General features: G+C 36.6%; 1 protein-coding gene across 1 annotated transcript in view; it reads left to right on the forward strand.

Annotated features, from left to right (window-relative positions):
• The window catches only part of TTN (titin), a 275748-nt gene that overhangs the window by 104025 nt on the left and 151326 nt on the right, over positions 1-20397 (forward strand). The window contains exons 100-128 of the mRNA XM_069577076.1: positions 377-560; positions 764-853; positions 947-1214; positions 1323-1583; positions 3174-3383; positions 3592-3669; positions 3776-3802; positions 4201-4260; positions 4805-4888; positions 6662-6733; positions 7869-7922; positions 8771-9175; positions 9634-9696; positions 10056-10133; positions 10741-10818; positions 11400-11492; positions 11722-11802; positions 12823-12900; positions 13298-13381; positions 15789-15872; positions 16097-16177; positions 16322-16402; positions 16573-16656; positions 16907-17008; positions 17443-17547; positions 19339-19419; positions 19610-19678; positions 19911-19994; positions 20156-20239. Of these exons, the coding sequence (XP_069433177.1) occupies positions 377-560; positions 764-853; positions 947-1214; positions 1323-1583; positions 3174-3383; positions 3592-3669; positions 3776-3802; positions 4201-4260; positions 4805-4888; positions 6662-6733; positions 7869-7922; positions 8771-9175; positions 9634-9696; positions 10056-10133; positions 10741-10818; positions 11400-11492; positions 11722-11802; positions 12823-12900; positions 13298-13381; positions 15789-15872; positions 16097-16177; positions 16322-16402; positions 16573-16656; positions 16907-17008; positions 17443-17547; positions 19339-19419; positions 19610-19678; positions 19911-19994; positions 20156-20239 (3203 nt within the window). The remainder of the gene's footprint in view (positions 1-376; positions 561-763; positions 854-946; positions 1215-1322; positions 1584-3173; positions 3384-3591; positions 3670-3775; positions 3803-4200; positions 4261-4804; positions 4889-6661; positions 6734-7868; positions 7923-8770; positions 9176-9633; positions 9697-10055; positions 10134-10740; positions 10819-11399; positions 11493-11721; positions 11803-12822; positions 12901-13297; positions 13382-15788; positions 15873-16096; positions 16178-16321; positions 16403-16572; positions 16657-16906; positions 17009-17442; positions 17548-19338; positions 19420-19609; positions 19679-19910; positions 19995-20155; positions 20240-20397) is intronic.

The following is a 20397-nucleotide window of genomic DNA, read 5'->3' on the forward strand; positions in this document are numbered from 1 at the left end:
TGATATATATGTGTTCTGTATTAATATTTTCCATGATTGTTATCATTTTTCCTTATTCTTTCAGTAGCCTCTTTTGTTGTAAAATTTACAAAAATACTTGTTTTCTTTCCTTTCTTAAACTCCTTGATCAGTCCCTGTACTTGGCACGATGGTCCAATCTTAATCCACTCCGTCTCCAAACCCACATTTTTTGTTTGTTTGTTTCACAGTTTTGTTTGTTTGTTTAACATGGTAAAACTAGTAGTTGTTAAATAAAGAACACAGAACTATAACTTTGTGAAAAAAATTTAATTCTATTTATAATCTTTGAATGATGATAGACAATTCAGAATAAGTAGAAGAGAGGTAATTCATGTTGATTTCTTATTTCATTTAGGACTCCAGTCTTAAAGAAAGGAGCTGGAGAAGAAGAGGAAATTGATATCATGGAACTTCTCAAAAATGTTGATCCAAAAGAATATGAAAAATATGCCCGCATGTATGGAATCACTGATTTCCGGGGTCTTCTTCAAGCATTTGAACTGCTAAAGGAAAGTCAAGGAGAAGAGACACACAGATTGGTATGCTCTTTTGTGTATAGTATAAACTCTAAAAATTCACACTTGAAACATCCAGCTTATGCCTTTTGAATTTCCAGACCCTACAGTTGTATAATATCCTAATATAACCTAAGCACCATCAAGAATGGAAGCTGAATGTAATCATCCATCTTCTAATTCAAAATCTTATCCATATGTAATAATTCTACTTTTTTTCTCCTTAGGAAATTGAAGAAATCGAGAAGTCAGAGAAGGAAGAGAAGGAATTTGAGGAACTTGTATCATTTATTCAGCAAAGGCTGTCACAGACAGAGGTAAAATGAATCATGCTGATCACAAAATGAACAAATTATTGGAAATTACAAGGGAAGGAGTGACTAATACATTTTAATTTTTTATTCTCCTAGCCTGTCACTCTGATCAAGGACATTGAAAATCAGACAGTTTTGAAAGATAATGATGCTGTGTTTGAAATTGACATTAAGATTAATTATCCAGAAATCAAGCTTTCATGGTACAAAGGGACTGAAAAACTGGAACCCAGTGATAAGTTTGAAATAAGCATTGATGGTGATCGACATACACTCAGAGTCAAAAACTGTCAACTTAAAGATCAGGGCAATTACAGATTGGTGTGTGGTCCACACATTGCTAGTGCTAAACTAACTGTAATTGGTAAGTAAAAAGAATTTTATTATTAAAAAAAAAACTTATGAGATGAATTTACTTTTGAATACATCACATGTGGTATCAAACAAAATATGTACTGTATTATACCCACAGAGCCTGCCTGGGAGCGGCATCTTCAGGATGTAACTTTGAAAGAAGGCCAGACTTGTACCATGACCTGCCAGTTTTCAGTGCCAAACGTAAAATCTGAATGGTTCAGAAATGGCAGAATCCTTAAACCCCAAGGTAGATACAAAACGGAAGTGGAACACAAAGTCCATAAGCTGACCATTGCAGATGTTCGAGCAGAGGACCAGGGTCGATACACCTGCAAACACGAAGACCTCGAAACTTCAGCAGAGCTCAGAATTGAAGGTGGGTGAAAGAGTATGGCTGGAGTTATCACAGCGTCAGTCAGAGGCAAATACTATGCACAATCCCTGCACCCTTGCCTTTGCATGTATCGAAAGTGCTTGTGCGATCTCATTTCCCAACACACTCATAGCAGTCCATTCACTCATGTCTCAAAATCTATACAAAATCAAAAGGGAAGTGTTGCCATAAGTGCTGATTCATTTTTATAGTTCTTTTGACCAGTAGATTTCAATCTAAACTATGATATGCCTTTCTAACAGTGATTTCTGATAAATTTCATGATTTCTTCTAAGTGCAATAATTTTTTGCAATTCTACTAAATGCCATAAATCTCAGGATTTTGAATCCTAGAAATAAATCTTAGAGAAAGGACCAGATTTCATGGCTATATGTCTTGGCTAGGAGATGACATTTTGTTTATAGAAATCAGTTTGACTCTATCTGTATGAAACTGTATAGAGAGAATTAATAATATATGTGATATGTGATGAGCACCTGTTTTTCAAAAACAATTATTTCATATGAAGATCACATTCCAACCTTCTGAATCTCTGAAATGAAATGGAATGTCAAGATTTAGAAGCAGCGTTTTTTTTCCTAAAGACCTACACCTTTGGACTGTATTCAGCAACATTTGGCTCTAATGATGGGCTCTACTTCTAGGCATTGCTACCCATTTATAGCTGCTGAAATAACAACTTATGTGCCTTCTTATTTATATAAGCATTTCAAAATCTCTGACTTGCTCTACAATTGATATCAAGGTCTGGTTGTATTTTAAAATTCAGAAATTTTTAATAGTTTTCAATTTAAAGGATCCAGTTGAAACCACTTATTTTTTAAATAATTGCCTATTTTTTATATGCTCCTAAAAAAAAAAAAAAAAAAGCTCACTAGACTATGTATGATATCTAAGCTGCTCACAATGCTGTGACACATTGAATTCTAGATGAAATTTTGCAGGAGGATCTCCACTCCAGCCCCGTCTCCTCCTGTACACCTTGCCATTTGCCAGGGGTGGACTCCATGCCTGCCCACTGGTGCTTGCAAAGCAGGTTTCAGAACTCTTCAAAATGAATCCTGTGTAATTTAGAAGAGCAGGTTTCCTATTGAGTTTAAAATAATTTCACAAGAAAAGTTATAAAGGTCACATAATAAACAGTTCTAGAACCTGAAAGACAGAATTATTTTACAGAGGAAAGAATTTCAAAAGGGAATAAAGTATATAGTAAGATGAAGTTTATATTCCCTTTCTTTTGAAGCCCCCATTTCACTAACATTTTTAAAGTTTAAGTTTTATTCTGGATGATAAGTACCTTGACTATTTTCTTCATGTGAATATTATAAGGACTTGCAGGATTTCTTTAAACTTTTCCACATTAATCTTACAGGAGTACACTTAAGTATTGAGATAATTTTTTGGTACTGATGCGAAGAAGTGTACTTTCTTCTTGTTTAATATTTTCAGCCCTTTTCTGCTATTCTCCAATCAGATAAAAAGATAGAGACTTTGAACATCTGAGGGAAAAGCACAGTGAAAGAAATTCCTCCCGTACAAACTAAATTTGGACTCTTTATGTATTTAAACAGCTGAACCAATTCAGTTTACAAGGCGCATACAGAACATTGTTGTGAGTGAGCACCAGTCTGCCACCTTCGAATGTGAAGTCTCCTTCGATGACGCCATTGTAACTTGGTACAAAGGCCCAACAGAACTGACCGAGAGCCAGAAATACAACTTTAGGAACGATGGTCGCTGCCATTATATGACCATCCACAACGTGACACCAGATGATGAAGGTACCTTAATGGACAATGTCCCTGTGAATATATAATTTAAGCTTTTCCTGTTTTATGTATGTATTCTCTAGTTTATGCTTATACTCTATGACTCTATCTAGGTTAGTTTCCCAGGAAAGAAAAATATAAATGAATACTATGTTTAAATAAAGAAGTGTTGTTTTCAAACATATCAGAATGCAGAGGTTTCATGATCTTTTTCCCTTAGGTGTCTATTCAGTAATTGCTCGACTGGAGCCCAGAGGCGAAGCGAGAAGCACCGCAGAGCTGTACTTGACAACCAAAGGTCAGAAAACACCCCATTCAAATCATGCTGCGATTCTGGCGACAAAGTAACCTGCCAAGACAATTCTATTAAATTTTTTAAAATATCATTGTTTTTTATTTTGCAGAAATCAAACTTGAGATGAAGCCTCCTGGTAAGTTAAAAATAATAATCAATCCTTGCTTACAATACATTCAGTGTAATTTGTAAGTGATAGAAGCCAAACTAATATAAAATACTATTCAGTAAAATTATCGTCAGGAAGATAATACCAATGTTAGGCTTTATGAGTTTAGGAAATGAAAGGTAATGAGGTCACATTCAGCTGACTTTTAGGATCAGGTCCAACAGTGTGGCCATAGAATAAAACAGATTGTCACAGGGAATGAATTTGCATGTGTGGCTGCTTACAGAAGAATATTAATATCTTCATATCTATATTTTAGATTCTGCTGCTGAAAATGCCTAACAACCAAACACATCTTAGTTGTCTAATAAATATCTGAGCTTTCAGTCTTTCAGTGCTTATCATTATTAAATGTCTCTTTTCAGATATTCCTGACTCCAGAGTTCCAATTCCAACCATGCCAATCAGAGCAATACCACCAGAAGGTAAGAAAGGCCCAGCACCACCACCACCGCCCCAGCCCCGGTCTTGAATATGGTAGCAGCAATATGCTACCCCCGGGCTTCCCTGTGGCTCAGCGGAATCCGCCTGCAATGCAGGAGATGCAGGTTTGATCCCTGGGTTGGGAATACTCCCCGGAGGAGAGAATGGCAATCCATCCCAGTATTCTTGCCTGGAGAATCGCATGAACAGAGGAGCCTGGCAGGCTACAGTCCACAGGGCCCCAACAGTCAGACACGACTTAGCCAGAGACAAACAAAAAACAAGCAATATGCTACCTACCACTAGAAAGTTACCAGTGCCAAACCATAGTATCCTCCCACTTTATCTTCTTCACGGTGTAATTAAAAATCAAAGCAAAAGAGTAGTTGCAATTATAAATAGATGCTATTTTTATGTGGTCTGACTATTGATCTGCTACTGTACCACCTTTGAAGAACTGAAAGAAATGCATGAGACTTTTCATTGTATTTCACACAAAATGAGAAGCCAAACCATGTTACTTATGATGGCATTTATGTTTTTTAGAAATTCCTCCTACGGCTGTTCCTCCCATCCCTCTTTTGCTACCATTACCTGAAGAAAAGAAACCACCAGCAAAACGTGTTGAAGGTATATTATATGTTAGCTACCTAAATGCCAAAATATAGGATTTAATAATTGAGTATACAGACCTGGAAAATGTTGTTTAGTGCAACATGTTGGCCCTCTAGTGGTCAGCAGATTGAATTGCCTTTCAAAATGTAAGTTACATGATTTTAGTATTAATTAAATGTGTTGGACATGTGCCTAAAAGTCTGAAAATCATTAGAAAAAAAAATATTTTAAAAAAATCACTTAAGCATTAATAGCAAGCTGAGTCAGACACAACTGAGCGATTTCACTTCACTTCCATTTAGCAATAAAATAATAAAATCAAATCCTAGTGAAACTTATAGAAATAAAAAATGCTAGTGTATAGTCAGGTTTAAAATTGTAGTTTGTGTTTTTTCTCAACTACAGTTAACTACCCCTTAAAATTCACTATTTCATAATAAAAATATGAGTTAGAATATCTTTGATCTTTTTTTTTTTTCCTAAAGCTAAGGAAAGAGCTCTCCAATAAACTTTTGAGTGTGTCAGGGAATTGTCCCTCTTAAATAGTTCAGTAGATAAGTTGTACTGTTTGTGCCCGGAACCTTCTCAACTAATTAATCAGCAGACTGCCTGGACTTTTCTAGAGTCCTGGGGAGTTCAGAACTGTTATCAGAAATTCTCCCAGCAACATCAGGAAAAAATTCTGCATGTCAAGGTCACATTTTCCCAAAGCCAAGCCACCATTACAGTAGTAGCCTCCAGGCTAATCCCCTAATAGCCATTACAATTGGTGTCTAAAGCTTGAGAAAATTTTCAGCTAGCCTTAGGGGAAATCTAGTAAAAGACAAAAAAATAAAAAACGCTTCTAGTTTTATGATTAAACTATCTCAGTAACAAAGATAAGTATTTTTATAACTTACATAAACATAGTTAACTATATTTCATCTACTTCTGATAGTAAAAATGAGCAAGAATCAAATACCAAAAAATAGATTTCTGCTTATATTTGTTGTCAGGAATAATAATTCATCTTAATGAGTGATTTATGCTTTGAGCACTACTGTCAACATGACTAAGTACCCACTGGGAAACTTGAGAAATTAAATCACATTTAAAAAATTTTAAACACTGTTATTATTCATGAATACTAGGAGGCATAATCAAGTTATGATCTGGGGCCAGGATCAAGGTATACGTTAGCATTAACAAAAGAACATTTCCACAATATAGCACAGGTGGAACTTTAATTTTACTAATTCACTTGTTATTCTTATTCCTGACAAATTTAAAGCAGTCTTACCTAAGTGAAACAAAGATGAAATAGTGTACCTTTTCTATACATGATATCACATGGGTTTGCCCTGGATGTTTCAAAAACTTGAAGCAGGCATAAAATCAGTGTGGGCTTCCCTGGTGGCTCAAATGGTAAAGAATCTGCCTGCAATGCAGGAGACCCAGGTTCAATCCCCGGGCTGGGAAGATCTTCAAGGGGAAGATCCCCTGGAGAAGGAATTGGCAACCCACTCGATTACTCTTGCCTGGAGTATTCCATGGACAGAAAAGCCTGGTGGGCTACAGTTCATGGGATCACAATCAGACATGACTTTCACTTTCACTTACATATTCTTTCTCCTTCCCCCCAAATTTTTCTACTTTCTAGTCCAAGATCTTTCTGAAACAGGCATCTTACAATAATGTACAGAGTCTCTTGTTATCATTCAAACCACGTGGAAAAAATGAATTTCAATATACCTCCCAGTTTCCTGAAAACATTTTAGTAAAATTTACATCTGACATCTTGTTTTTTAGTGACCAAAAAAGCTGTGAAGAAAGATGCTAAAAAGGTTGTCGCAAAGCCCAAGGAAGAGGCAGCACCTAAAGGTATTATGATTTATCAAAATTCCAAGAATCCCCTGGCAGTCCAGTAGTTAGTGCTTGGCATTTTCACTGCTGTGGGCCAGGTTCAACCCCTGGTCAGGAAAGTAAGATCCTGCTGGCTGCACAGCACCACCCAACCCCACCCCCCAAAATCAATCTTACTGCTTTTCTCTTAGTTAAAAGAATTTAAATCCAGACAGGGAAGGACAGAGGAAGACTGAGAGTGTGGCTTTATAAGACTACCTCTTCATTTACTCACTCTCGCACTGTTCCTTGACTCAGTCCTCACTTTCTCTTTCTCAGCTTTATTTTCCCACTTTTTTCCTCCCCTGTCCTCCTTTGCCTGTGTCTGCCCATGACACCCAATGGCCACACCAAAGAGTTCTTATTATCTCTGAATGGTGATTTAAAGAAGGCACTGCCCTCTGGTCCAACTTATGGTCTTAAATCTAGTCACTCAAATAGAATGTTTTAAAGGGCTGGTGCTAGTTTTGAGTGGTTGCTCCAGCCCAGTTCAGCATCTTTCCGGGTTCAGCTGAGCTAAATGTCAATACCCACAGAAGAAAAATACTTTTTACCGGGGCATCAGTTTACCTACTTTAAGTTTTTGTGGTTAACTTGGGAAATTTTTAGAAAGAATAATAGATAGCTAAATTTAAGCAAATGGTTTTATCCATCTGGCTAAGATTAGAGTACAGCAAGCTCCTAAAAAGAAGGAAAATTCAGGAGCGCAGGGTACCCCTTCACTGAGACTTTTTTCTGAGTGGTCAAGTGTTATAGAATAAGGAGAAGCTCAAAAGCCATGGATAGTCCCTGAACTTTATCATTAATCCCTGAAAAAAATTATTTTCTTTTAGCATTATATTTTAGTATCAGACATACTGAATATTCTCTTTATGTTTCATACTAATAGAAATTGTTTTAAATCAACCTAAGCTAGAAAAAAAGTTATACCCTTTCCATTGTTTCATTTGCATGGCACTGCAGAGCATTTCTGGTGAGCAAATTTGCATCTCATAAAAGCATTTAGTATACAAATAGTATTCATAGATCATACAAATGACTAACAAGGGTATGTAGGATTAGTAAGCATTAAAAATGCATAATCTAAAAATAAACTTGCATTTTGTTTTCAAAGTTATAGAGGTTCCCAAGAAGCCACCACGTCCTACTGCCTTAATTCCAGCAGAAGGTAAATGAAATTATTAAATATTCTATTTCTTGCTGAGATTTTTTTCCCCCGCATTGTATTCTTATGTACTAGGCGTCCAACTTATTATAAAATTGCAGTCTCCTCTGCTACAGTAAAATTAGCCGTAGAAATAATGGCTACTTTGTATTGGTCAAATTCCAGGAAAGAAACCTAGGCAGATGTTTATGTAGCCTCTCTGCAGTAGACACAGGGAAAGAAATGGCTAGGGCTAGAAAGGAGGGATCACCTCTTATTATTTCAGCTGCAGCTAACACGGATGTTAAGGATCATATGAATAATGTTAGCCTTAGTATTTTTAAAGTTGTCGTACAGAAGCAACTAATTGATTTAGTTACAAAATTTCAAATATTATCTTTATTCAACTGACTAAAGAGTTATATTCGATATTAAAAACTGTAGCTTTAAAATTAGTACTGTTTTTGAAAGAAGAATTGGAATTGTAAGTAGCTGCAGAAATATTAAATATAAATTCCATATAATGATCAAATATTAAGATATTCCATGGGAAAAAAAGCTAAGAGTTTTACAAATTGGAGCTCCCACAAAACAATGGAAGATGTGTTCATTTAAGAATATTTACTGAATGCCATTTTGTACACATGGGAAGAATCCTCAGATTAAGAGTAGACTGTCTCTTGTCCCTCTTGATTGTGTTCCATAATCAACAAAAATTTAAGCAGAACCACAACACAAAGAAAACATAAATAATCAAATTGATGCTAAAATCCGAGATGCTGATATTGCTAGATGACATCGACTTTTGCTTAGTGAAGTAATTGTGTGGATATAATTAATATGCTAATCTTTTCTTTTTTAATTTATTTTAGCACCTGAAATTATTGATGTATCCTCCAAGGCTGAAGAAGTGAAAATAACGACCATAACCAGAAAGAAAGAGGTTCAGAAAGAAAAAGAAGCTGTGTATGAGAGAAAACAAGCAGTCTACGAGGAGAAGAAAGTTTACATAGAATCTTTGGAAGAACCTTACGATGAGCTAGAGGTGGAACCGTATACGGAGCCATATGAAGAACCTTATTACGAGGAACCAGAGGAAGAGTATGAAGAGGCCCAGGTAGAAGCTAAGAGGGAAGTTCATGAGGAATGGGAAGAAGATTTTGAAGAAGGGCAAGAATACTATGAAAGGGAAGAAGGTTATGATGAAGGAGAGGAAGAGTGGGAGGAGACTTACCGAGAGAGAGAAGTCGTCCAAGTTCAAAAGGAGGTTTATGAAGGTATGTATTAGTTGGGTGATTTTTTTTCTCTTGTCCTCATTGTTGCTCAATTCTATTTTCAAGGTTATTAACCTGCTTCATAATGAATACGAAATAGATGAAAAGACCGTTTCCATTTTTTAAGTTAGAAATCTTTAGAATCTTTAAAAGAATTCTTTTCTTCAGAGCTACTTCCATGCTTTGTTATTGTAAATTGAATCATTTAGTCCTGTTACTAAGACTGAATTCCAAGTGCTCTTTTCTAATGTGGAAGTTCAAGTTTTAGTTTTACTACCTTGCTATCTCTGCTTGATCTTGCTTCTAAATCGGGCTTGAGTAATCCTGTTAGCAATAAAGATCCCAAATACTATAATTTACACAGTTGCATATTATTCTTAATTTACATCATTTGCAAACTGATACAATTTATTAGAATTTACGTATTCAACCACTCCTTTTCATTACTGTTTTTGTTAAAGAATCACGTGAGAGGAAAATTCCAGCAAAAGTACCTGAAAAGAAAGAAGTACCACCTCCTAAAGGTATGTAATTGGAATTATTTAAATAGATCACATCATCAACAACATGATCATGGCTTGCTGGGCAAAGATGTATGAATCACAAGTTTAATCCAATAGACACAACTTCTTCTCGAAGCTTCATTGTATCAATTATTTTTTTCTAAGAATATCTACCTACTTCATTTAATGTAAACATAAAAAAGATGATAAAAAGTGTTCTGGTAAGCATAAAATAAAGCCAAAATACTTGAAGTACAGAAGCTTGTACTTGAAGTTCAGTGCAACAAACTTATCTCTCTCTTTAAAAAGTGAAAGAAAAAGAGAGAGACTATTTTAATAGAAGTTCTAAAAGTACTGCAATTTTTTTAAAATGCTTACAGTTGTAAAGAAGCCTGTAGTTGAAAAAATTGAAAAGACTTCTCGAAGAATGGAGGAAGAAAAAGTTCAAGTCACCAAAGGTATTATTATTTAAAACATTTCATGCTTCTGGGTAGTAGCTGAATTGGTGATTTTTTTTTCCCACCACATTATATTTTTTATACCTTCCAAATATTCCATTGTTGTTGTTCAGTCGCTAAGTCATGTCCGACTCTTTGTGAACCTACGAACTGCAACACACCAGGCTTCCCTGTCCTTCACTATCTCCTGGAGTTTGCTCAGATTCATGTCCATTGAGTTGATGATGCCATCCAACCACTTAATCCTCTCTTGCCCCCTTCTGCTTTTGCCTTCAATCTTTCCCAGCATCAGGGTCTTTTCCACTGAGTCGGCTCTTTGCATCAGGTGGCCAAAAGTATTGAAGCTTCAGTTTCAGCATCAGTCCTTTCAATGAATATCTATTATGTACATCTATTTTTCAAAACAAAACTTTCTCTGTAAATTGGAAGGAATTTGATTTCAAAAAACTGATAATAAAACATTTCAAGTACCGTGTACACAAGTAATTGTTTACTAATATATAGTCACATGTTAGTTATTTATGTAGTCATCTAAATTAAGATTTTTTAAATTTTGTGCAAAACAATATTCTTCACAATACAAATATATTTGTACATATTTTTTAAGTACCTGAAGTTTCAAAGAAGATTGTTCCACAAAAACCTTCTCGGACTCCAGTGCAGGAAGAAATTATTGAAGTGAAAGGTATACATCTTTGTCTTTCAGCTACAAGTTTTAAACATTTCTATTTACATGTATGGATATGTGTACATATATTACTGAACAATACACAAATATGAAATCACCAAAATAAAGACATATTATATATTATATAATATACATTTTATGTTGCACATTTATATAATTTATGTAAATAATAACTGTTTTTAGTTTCACTCTAAAATTGCATAATTTTTTAATTAAGGAAGGATTTGTGTTTAATCAGTAGTTCTCTAACTTTACTTTGCAGTGTTTTCTATTACATATAATATTCCCATCCTCTCACTTATGTAAATAAGCCCTAATGGATTTGGGAAAACACCGCATCACATGTGAAGAAGTTGTCTCTATTTGATTCCAATTTAATATTTGATAAAGGCTGCATGGGTTGTTTGTCCCTATAGATCAAAACACGATTTATTTCTTTGTCAATACTGAATTTGTTCTTAAGCTATCACATTAACCCACTCATTCTGCGACTAAAAACTTAAATACAGTGTACACGCCATGTATTTGATGTCTTTTCCTGGAAAAAGAAATACTAATGTGAAATACTCTCTTTCAAGTACCTGCTGTACATACAAAGAAGATGGTTATTTCAGAAGAAAAGATGTTCTTTGCTACTCACACAGAGGAGGAGGAGGAGGTGTCAGTCACAGGTACAAGGCAAATTTGAATATGGGGCTTAATTGGAAGGGCTTCAGATGGTTTTTCTCTCTCTTCTTATCTAATTTGTGTTCCTGTAGCTATCTCTGTCTCCTTGTGAGTCTTTGTCATCTTTTCATTTTACAGTTGTCTGTTTTAATTCGTATTTCAATATTCTTTGTAAATTGCAATATCACCTACAGGACGGCATACCAGGAACTAAAATGTACATTTTTTTTAAAGTCCCTGAGGTACAAAAGAAAACTGTTACCGAAGAGAAAATTCATGTTGCTGTTTCCAAAAAGATTGAACCTCCACCCAAAGGTATTAGTGATTTATTCCAAGTTTAAAATCCTTTAAAAGTGTCAAAATAACATTTTTTTAAAGTTCCAAATATCTGAATCTGTTACTATTAAATAATAGATTTAGTCACAGTCCACAGACCTCCAGCCACTATATACAAAGGAAATCATAGGCAGGTGAGAAGACCTATGAGGAGGATACTGGAGAAAAGAATGACAGTTCCCAGCAGCTCTGTTTCCCACTTCACTGAGCTTACGATCCAGTGACCAGCCATTTAGAAACAGAAATACAGTGTCCTGGAGCGAGCTCCTACCAGCTCACGAGAGCTGATGTTAAGTTTTCAGGAATTTGCTACCCAGCATTTAACACCTCCATGATTTAAAAATTATATAAAATTTAATAAATAAATTAAAACTATGGTAATAAATGCTCAAAACTCATTAGTTCCCCCTTTTACTATGACTGTGTTTCCGAGGTTGTGTGGATTGCCTCTGAGTTGTGAAAATACTGGATCATTTTGCACTGCTTCCTGTCCCTTCCAAACTCCATGACAGTGACGTCATGGTCGGTAGCCAGGATGCATGTGTTTGCACCACCATGGAAATTGGAACTTGGAAACTGATCGAGACGACAAATTAGGGCTCCCGTCCCCCCGCCACTGACCCTCTCCTATGCCCAGGCGAGATGTTAAACATTTAGGATACAAACATTATTTAAGATATTTGAATGCAATTGTTCCAGTGCAGTGACTTTATAAAAGTGAAGTTTCTAAAACTGGTGTCTGAGAAACAGGCCCTTGTACCTCTGAGGAAGGGGCATTCCAGCCTGTTTCTGGGAAAGTAGAGATTCCACAGGTAAAAATGAGCGACAGGCACATTTTCTAACTGGCCGCTAGCCCATTGCCCCTAACCCTTGATTATAACACCTAATTTTGTTGCCTTCAATTGGTGTAAAACCAGAAAATATTTTCTTTAAGTCTTACAACAATATATGCCTTGTCAAAATGCACAGTTTCTCAAAAACAACCCCTTTTTTTTTAAGTCCCTGAGCCACCCAAGAAACCAGAAGAAGTGGTCCCCGTTCCTGTTCCTAAAAAGGTGGAGCCCCCACCAGCCAAAGGTAGAATCATGTTTTTGAAAAATATTAGTAGTGTCTGTCTTCTTGTACTTTTTTCTGTTGGATCTGTGTGTTAATGAGATAGCATCTGTAAACCGGTTGTAATATAGTTTAATCCTGTGTATACTGATTTCATTAATTTGTGGTAATATGTTATACAAATGTCAGTAACACTTTTAGACTCCAGACCATGCTAATTTGGTCTTTGTCAACTCCATGTAATATGCGTAATGTCTCTACGGTATTGTACTTGGCGTGTATTTTCATCACGGGTAGAGAGTATTAAATTACTTCCTAAATTCTTTCACTCTTACTGAGGATTTATGATTTAACATAATCTTAAGTGTCTCAGAAGGAGACTAGAGTTCTCAATATTGTTTCAACAATGGTGTCTTTAAAGTTCCTGAAGTTCCCAAGAAACCTGTGCCAGAGGAGAAAAAGCCAGTTCCCATGCCCAAGAAGGAGCCTGCTGCTCCCCCAAAAGGTACACCAGACCTGATCACGGGCTGCCCCTTTGCTCCAAACGCCAGTGCTTTGTTTTACACAGTCTTCGTACTTACTCTGCTGTCTATCTTGTGTCTTTTATGTCCCTAGTGTTTTTCATTTGTTTTTCAGCTTTGGGGCTCTACTCTTGACATACATTATTTATGATACTGAACAATAGAGTCACTTTTAAAAAGTAACTATATCAAACTGCTGTCTTAAATTTTTAATATCTTCCCTTAGAGAAAGAAAAAGTATTTGTGAAGTTCATTTTCTACAGGGCATGTTTCTAGGAAACGCTCTTTCACTCCTCAACTATGTGACCATTTCTTAATTTTAAAAAAAAAACACACTTTCATGAGTTATGACAAGATAAAGATTAATAGGAGGGAGTTTGGTAGAACTGAATGTTAACTAGGTAAAGATGTTGCTGTGTTACTGGTAACAGCCACTCTTCTGAAAAGTCAATGAGGCCTACTCTTAAAAAATTGGAAGCAGCAACTTTTGGCAGCGACTTTCACCGTATTTCTCTAGACATTAACTGAGCATAGGCACTTGCCACAGATGTTGCAGTTATCTGATTAGTGAGTGAAGGGATCTTGCATACAGCTGTGTTTGGATTCAAAAGTGTTCGTTCTGGCTTTGATTTTGGATTTGGTTGGTTTGGGGGGTTTTAGTGATAGCAAGACACTACTTTATGGAGGTGATGAAGCAACAAAACTGCACACAGCTGGTCAGTTATGGAGATCCAGTGCCATCCAGCTTGGAAGAAAGCAGGCTCATGCATTTATGTAGTGCTCTCTTTCGCCTGACTTCTCAATTTTCCGTTTCCATCCTGAATCAAGTCTGCTTCTGTTTCTCAAACTCTCGGCTGTTTCAGAATCCCGGGGGGAGGAGAGGTATTCTTTTTTTTCAATTGAAGTATAGTTGATACACAATACTCTATACCTTACAGGTATACTATATAGTGGTTCACAACGCTTAAAGGTTATACTCCATTTATAATTGTTTTGGAATGTTGGCTGTATTCCCTGGGTTGTGCACTGTATCCTTGTAGTTTATTTTATATATAATAGTCTGTATCTCTTAATCCCTACCCCTGTATTGCCCCTCCCTTCTTCCCTCGCCCCACTGGTAACCACTAACTTGTTCTCTATATCTGTGAGTCTGTCTCTTTTTTGTTGTGTTCACTATTTTGTTATTTATTTATTTATTTTTAAATTTATTTCAATTGGAGGCTAATTACTTTACAATATTGTGTTGGTTTTGCCATATATCAACATGAATCTGCCATGGGTGTACACGTGTTCCCCATCCTGAACCGCCCTCCCACCTTCCTCCCCATACCATCCCTCTGGGTCATCCCAGTGCACCAGCCCCAAGCATCCTGTATCCTTCATAAGACTCTACATGTAAGTGATATCATACAGTACTTGTTGCTCTCTGACGTTTCATTTGGCATAATACCCTCCAAGTTCATCCACGTTTTTATGTGGCAACATTTCATTCTTTCTTTTATGGCTGAGTAGCATTCCATTCTTAAAAATATACCACATCTTTATTCATTCATCTATAGATGGACACTTAAATTGTTTTGATATCTTAGCATTATAAATAATTCTGCTATAAACATTGAGGTGCATGTATCTTTTCAAGTTAGTATGTTTGGTTCTTTATAGTCTTTTCTTTTTAAACCAAATGAACACTTCAATGTCATATTGAGAGGACTAGCCTAGCACAAGAGTGTTTCCTGAGTTTTGTAAACACTACAGGTGCACAAGCAAACAAAAAAACCCAGAAGAGAAATAGAAAAAAATAATAACGATATATACACAACCATTCTAATGACTTATTGGTCTAAGATGCGAAAATGTTAGTCACTCAGTCATGCAACCCCATGGACTGTAACCTGCCAGGCTCCTCTGTCCATGGAATTCTCCAGGCAAGAATGTTGGAGTGGATTGCCATGCCCTTCTCCAAGTCTAAGATAGTCTTGGGTAAAATATACCCAAAATATATATGTTGTTACAGATTCCTGTTCTCAATACAAAGCATAAAGAGATTTTCCTGTATACTGTATCCATACTCTACACTGTTTCTGTAATTACTGATTTTTATCAAAAGTATAGCAGTAGCAGCAGCAAATTGTGTATACATACTTCTGTGTATATAACTCTCCTTTTTAGCTGCCTAAATGTCTCTGTAATATCACATAAGACATTACCATGGCCTCTGGAACACTGTATCATGGCCTTTAGAACACTGTATTTTAATTTTTTGCATTATTTTGCCTATACATAAAATCTATAACAGCATTAATGAACTACATAAAGATTTGTGTTCATGCTTATATCTATTCATGAAAGTGATATAAATCTGAACTAACATTGTATTTTAACACCTTTAAGTTCCAGAGGTGCCCAAAAAACCTGTTCCTGAAGAAAAGGTTCCTGTTCCCGTTCCAAAGAAGAAGGAAGCTCCACCAGCTAAAGGTACAGTGACTTACTTAGTAAGGAAGCCCTATCTTTATGTCTTGAATATAAAACATTTTTGTGTTTAATCATCTGTTAATTTAGTTTAATTCAAAATGAATGTTTTATGGTGTAAGAATTCAACAAAATTGTCTGTCTACCTGCCTACTTTCTTACAAAATAACTGTGCATAAGCTACTTTGGAAAATGCAAAAGGCAACGCTAAAAATTCATGTCTTTTCAAGTTCCTGAAGTACAGAAGAGGGTTGTCACAGAAGAAAAAATAACCATTGTCACCGAAAGAGAGGAGTCTCCACCACCAGCAGGTACCTCATCCATCTCCATGAAATAAACGTGCCTTCTCTTCAGGCTTCTTTAGTTGCATGTCTTCTTTAGTGGGCCTGCCAGTTCTATGTTGCTCATTTCCTTTGCCTTTCTGAGAATTTTTAAATCAAATACTATCCTTTAAGTGCCAGAAATACCAAAGAAGAAACTTCCCGAAGAAAAAAGACCTGTCCCTCGGAAAGAGGAAGAAGTCCCACCACCGAAAGGTATTGTCTCTCTCTCTCTCCAAGACCCCTCTTTACGATTTTATGTTCCAAGGCAAATGATGATTTTGTGAGTTCTGTGATATGTGTGCATCGTGAGTGTGTATCTGTGTTTGGTGCTGAGCTTCAGTGAAATAACACTGAAGTTCTGAAAGTAGACCATGTTTTTAAAGTACCAGCTGTGCCTAAGAAACCTGTCCCGGAGGAGAAAGTTCCTGTGCCAGTTCCAGTCGCTAAGAAAGCCCCTCCTCCTCGAGGTAGGATTTGTTTCATGCCTCTGACAAAAATCTTTGAGCCAGTGAATTCTTTTTCCTACCTGATGTCTTCTTGTACTGACCCCTTGTCTCTCTTTGGATAGAATTTCTGTGTGCATGTACTTGTGATATGTCACTTGTTTTCCACTTTGTTAGGGAGAGTGGTATACTGGGCAAATCTTCCCCTAACTTTAGGGAGACTCTTGATTAAGACTCTTGCTTTTTAAGCTTTAATTTTAATGCTTTCTTAAAGCCGAAGTTTCTAAGAAAATGGTCATGGAAGAAAAAAGATTTGCTGCCGAAGAAAAAGTATCCGTCACAGTTCCTCAGAGAGTGGAGGTCATGCGACACGAAGGTATATAATCAGGCGTGAGGGGAGAAATGAGTTTGCGTGTGTTCCCTGCGAGTCTTTTCTTCTTGCCGCATCGTTTACTTTAGAAGTCATGCTGAGTATTGACTGTCTACTGTAGTCTCTGAGACTGAGTGTTTTGTGTCTGCATTGGTCCTGAATCATTCTAAGAGGGTGAATGGGATGGTGAATGTGGGATAAACGTGGACGGGGCCACACTTGGGCATAAGTTGAATATTCTTCTTGGTTGTGGGCTCTACCATCCCCTCTTCCGAAACCAGCTCTCTTCCTGGTTGCAATGAGGAAGTCCTATGAAGCTCCACCCCTAAGCAGATAGAAGGACATTATCCTCCCGTAGGGAACACACGGCTATTATCCGAACTTCAACGGACTCTTCAGGTGGAATTTAAATTAAATCTCATCTTTTAAAATATCTGCAGAGAAGGGATGGAGTTATTCAGAAGAAGAGGAAAGAGTATCCGTGTCAGTTTATAGAGAAGAGGAAAGAGAGGAGGAGGAAGAAGTGGAGGTTACAGCATATGAAGGTAAAAAATGCAAATAAAGCTAGTGGTGACCTGGAGTCTTGATAAGCTGTTTTCCTCCCCAGATTGTGTACTCAGATTAATGAAAGTGATACAAATTCAGCGAACATCTACTGGCCTTATTTGATGTGTCTTTTGATCAAACCACAAGATTCAGGAGCATTAATTAAACATCCAGTGTATTTATTGTCCACCCCCTCTTAACTTGGCTATATAGGAGACAGGGCTTCATATTTAACTAAATAGGTGACTAAAGGTGCCGTTATCTTCATATACAGTTACCCTTTCAGTAGATGGGACTTGGTTTCAGTATGGTGAGCTGAATGTAGTCTGATGTCACAAAACAGTGTTGATAGCACAACTCAATAATGTAGCCTGACTCACATATTTTAAATGAACAAAGAATTAGATTACCGTATTGGCCGGGCTTGAGAGTGAAGCCCTGAGCACGTAGGCCTTTCCGGTGTTCCATGTATGGAGAGAGCAATCGTGAAATATCTTTTATTAGATCAGCCTGTTATTCAGATGTTCACGTGCCTATAATGTTAGTTCTCTATGGTTTAAGGACTGAGCAACAAGGTTTATTTCAACCTTTTTAATGAATTAAGACAGACCTAGGTTTGCTGCTAAAGTTCAGCATTGTGCCAAAGCAGTATATCTGAAAGAACTTTACTAAGAAAGTTTTAATGTACCTCTGCTTTAAAGATTAATCAGTAAGTTTCTTAATAAATGTACTGTCTTCCTAATGAAGCAGTGAATGGAACTGTACAGTCAGATGCCCTTGAAATATATGTCTCTGGCTAATAAAAGGGGTCCTGACTCTTCCCCACTTGGAAGGAGACACCATGTGAAATCCAGATGTGCAATCTTGATGGAAAGCCTTAGAACAGAGAAGACTTGACTCCCTGGAGGAGGCCCTCCAATTCTGTTGTGCTTCCTGGGAAAGGCCGAGATGTCAGGCACAAGTCAGGAATCTGATGGATCCCAAGGGTCCTATCCCTTCTAGAAATGTTTGGGAAAGCTTAAGATGTACACAAGGAAAGTTCTCATTGCATGAATCTAATTTCAGCCTTTGACAGTATGCATTATAAATTTCTTTTAATACTATAGACTCTAATTAAAAGGAAAGACACTGCAGGATATTCTTATGCTTTCATGAAGTCTAAAAGATTTAAGGAAAAGATAGGTAGCCTGTTAAGTTTACTCCTAATGTTCATAACTAGATCTCTCTATTCTATAATTAACCTTATACACACAGACTCAAAAATCACAGGAAGACTGTTAACCTTGTTCACCATACCTACTCTTGTAAAACTGGGGCAGTGGGGAGTCCTGATTCCAAGTTCTCAGCAGGCTTTCCCTATGTAATACAGGTCTTTTCTTTCTTATAAACCTACTTACAATTCTTCAAGTATATATTTCTGCCCTGCGCCTTCAAATCTAGTGTCATCGTATTTTTAATACTTGTCTTCAAATTCCTGTATTCTTGTTAATTTAGCCACTAGAATTGTTCTTATGTCTTGTGCTTGTCCTGTTCTTCCTGTGAATACAAGCATTGTCATCTTTATGATACACTTAAAAATTAAGTTACTGAAACAGTTTCTGTACTCTTTATTAAGGCATATGCTTTGATGAAAGTCTTATTCTTTGGGTATTATAAATGAGAGCAACCAGGGATTTGGCAGGTGTTAAACGTTCACTATTTTACTTATTCTTTGACTTAATAAAGTACAGCTAAATTTGAACATGAAAAACACTACAGGCTTATCTTATTTAAAATTGATATCTTTAAAGTGATGGAGGAGCCTGAGGAATACATTGTAGAAGAAGAGGAGCACTTTATTTCTGAGGAAGTGGAAGCTGAACCAGCTGAAGGTAGACCAGCTCTTAGATAAACTCTAGCCCCTGTGTGTGTTGGACTTGTGCCATTCTAAATGTTCTCTTATAGCTAATTAATTGCCTGTATTACAAACGTCAGTAAATGTGTTTAATTTAAAAGTTCCTTAAATTTTTATTAAAAAGAAATCTGGACATTTCTACAAATATATTTTATAATCTTTTCAAGTGCCTGAGAAGAAAATCGTACCCAAACCGAAAATTCCTGCTAAAGTAGAGGAGCCTCCACCAGCTAAAGGTACAATTCTGTCTCAGAGAAATGAGACGCATTTGTCTTTATAGCTATGATAATGCTTTTAGTTTGAGTAACTGCCTCAGTTTTGCCAACTTATGTGTAAACATTTTAACTGACTGTAGTCATTAATGTTTGTGTCAATGTGTGATCTTTCATAAAGTGAGCTCTTTGCCCCAAAAAAATGGCACTTCTTCTGCAATGCAGACTAATATTCTTAAACCTCATATTTCTAAAGTTCCTGAAGCACCGAAGAAAATTGTGCCAGAAAAGAAAATTCCTGCTGCAGTTCCCAAAAAGGAAAAAGTGCCGCCCGCCAAAGGTATATTGGGTTTTCGTTTATTCTTAAATAATGCCTGTGTTTAAATCTTAAATCGATACATTCTTCAAATTTTTTTGACATTAGCAAGAAATAAGTGTGCCTGTGTTTAGTGTTTTTCACACTTGTGTTGTGTCTGACCGTGTCGTGCAATGTCTTTTAAGTGCCAGAAGAACCAAAGAAACCAGTTCCTGAAAAAAGGGCTCCTCCCAAAGTGGCAAAGATAGAAGAACCTCCTCCCACCAAAGGTAAATGAAGTCCCCAGCACAGCGACTAGAAACATGTCTTGTCTTTCGTCCTCTCACTGCTGTCCTCTGGTCTCACCTTCTATATGGAGGTTATTGGTGTATGTTGGTCACAATGATTGATGTATTATTGCCTTGTCTATGGTGGATTATTACTCACT

The sequence above is a fragment of the Ovis canadensis genome, chromosome 2, assembly GCF_042477335.2.
Source record: "Ovis canadensis isolate MfBH-ARS-UI-01 breed Bighorn chromosome 2, ARS-UI_OviCan_v2, whole genome shotgun sequence".
NCBI classification, from domain to species: Eukaryota; Metazoa; Chordata; class Mammalia; order Artiodactyla; family Bovidae; genus Ovis; species Ovis canadensis.